This window comes from Chiloscyllium plagiosum, unplaced genomic scaffold (genome assembly GCF_004010195.1).
Source record: "Chiloscyllium plagiosum isolate BGI_BamShark_2017 unplaced genomic scaffold, ASM401019v2 scaf_46672, whole genome shotgun sequence".
Taxonomy (NCBI): Eukaryota; Metazoa; Chordata; class Chondrichthyes; order Orectolobiformes; family Hemiscylliidae; genus Chiloscyllium; species Chiloscyllium plagiosum.
In genome coordinates, this window is record NW_025172378.1 from 1 (window position 1) to 1,836 (window position 1,836).

General features: G+C 54.3%; 1 protein-coding gene across 1 annotated transcript; it reads left to right on the plus strand.

Moving 5' to 3' along the window:
• Positions 1–86: 86 nt before the first annotated feature.
• On the plus strand, positions 87–1,795 carry LOC122545293 (complement component C6-like; the record flags this gene model as incomplete). The annotated part of the gene is made up of 2 exons (XM_043684371.1): positions 87–225; positions 1,526–1,795. Coding segments are annotated over 2 exons (409 nt in total), but the record flags the coding sequence as incomplete, so codon positions are not given.
• Between the last annotated feature and the right edge of the window lie 41 nt (positions 1,796–1,836).

Genomic DNA, 1,836 nt, shown 5'->3' on the forward strand with positions numbered 1-1,836 from the left:
AGTGGGAGTTGGGGAGTGGATTGGGCTGTGTGCTGTCTGGAGGGAGTTGCCGTCCCCTCCTGATTGTCCCGATTTGCCCTCGGTAGGTACAATGCCCTCGCTGGGGAGCTGGCTGGTGAAGTGCTCAACAACACCTACTACGATGGGCAGTGCAGCACCATCAGGAGTCCCATCACCAAGAAACTCTACCGAATGGCCAGTAACCTGGAGAACATCACCTTGGAGGTACTGAGACCCCTACCAGCCCCTGGAACCTCCCCAGGAACCTGCCCCGAAATGTGGCTTTCCCCCCACCCCACCTCCCTCCCCACCCTAGTAAACCCGAGGGTGCCACCATGACGTTGGGTGGTTGGGGCCCAGAGTCGTGGAAAGGGGAGACTTGATTCCTCTCCCAACTGGGGCATGGTGTGACACACCTCTGGGATCCCTGGGTCTGGAACCCACACCCCCTGATCCAGAGGTAAGGACACTACCACTGCACTATGAGAGAGCCCTTAGCTGACTAACCATGATGCCTGTATTGCCCCCGATCAAGACAGCGAGACCCATATTAAATGGGAGAGCCCTAGAGATTACTAGCACAGAAGAAGGCCCTTCAGCCCATCGAGCCCACACCAATCAAACACGACCATCTGAATATTCTATCCCATTTCCTGGTTTGGATCGAGAAGGTGTGCGAGGTCCTGGGGAATAAAGCCGCAGACCAGCACTTGCAAATTGGGATTGTCACTGCAGGCACTATGGGCTGAATGGCCTCCTTCCACAGTGTAACAATTCTGTGATTGTGTGAAGGAGCAGGATCTGGGGAGATCCCAAAGGATTGGATCAGGATCTGTGGAAATTCTGTGGAATTGGAGCAGGCCCTTCCGAGATCCCAGTAAATTGGGCTGGGATCTGCAGGGATCCTGAGATATTGAATCTGAATTTGTTGAGATGTTGGGTGATTGTGTCAGGATCTGGGGAGATCTGGGTGAATTGGGATTGGGATCTGGGTAGGTCCTGGGATTGGGATTGGGATTGGGATCTGGGTAGACCGAGAGGAGAGGATTGGGATTTGTGGAGATCCCAGGAGATTGGATCGGGATCTGGGTAGGTCCTGGGATTGGGATTGGGATTGGGATCTGGGTAGGTCCTGGGATTGGGATTGGGATCTGGGTAGGTCCTGGGATTGGGATTGGGATTGGGATCTGGGTAGGTCGATCTGGGTAGGTCCTGGGATTGGGATTGGGATTGGGATCTGGGTAGGTCCTGGGATTGGGATCTGGGTAGACCGAGAGGAGAGGATTGGGAGGTGTGGAGATCCCAGGAGATTGGATTGGGATCTGGGTAGGTCCTGGGATTGGGATTGGGATTGGGATCTGGGTAGGTCCTGGGATTGGGATTGGGATTGGGATCTGGGTAGACCGAGATGAGAGGATTGGGAGTTGTGGAGATCCCAGGAGATTGGATCGGGATCTGGGTCGGTCCTGGGGGATTGGACCAGGAGCCGTGGAGACTGTGGCTGATGGATTGGTCTCGGTTCCAGCTGACCAGTTTGGAAGATGATGTGACTAGTCAGTTCTACACAGATGCCTCGGAATACAAGTCGAGTGTTTCCCGTTCCTCGAGTCATTACGGGAGCCACAGAAGCTCCTTCAACATCCCGATCCTGTTTGGACACAGCAAATCCAGGAAAACCAGCCGCAAGACCAGCTTCAAGGAAGTGATCAAGGCTTCGAGGCAGAAGGTAAACTCAATGCCCACGGAGACAGGCTCGGCCTGGGGTACAGGCCTCAAAGGTCATCGACACCATTAACGATGTACATTACTGTGGCTGTACACACTCACACACACTCA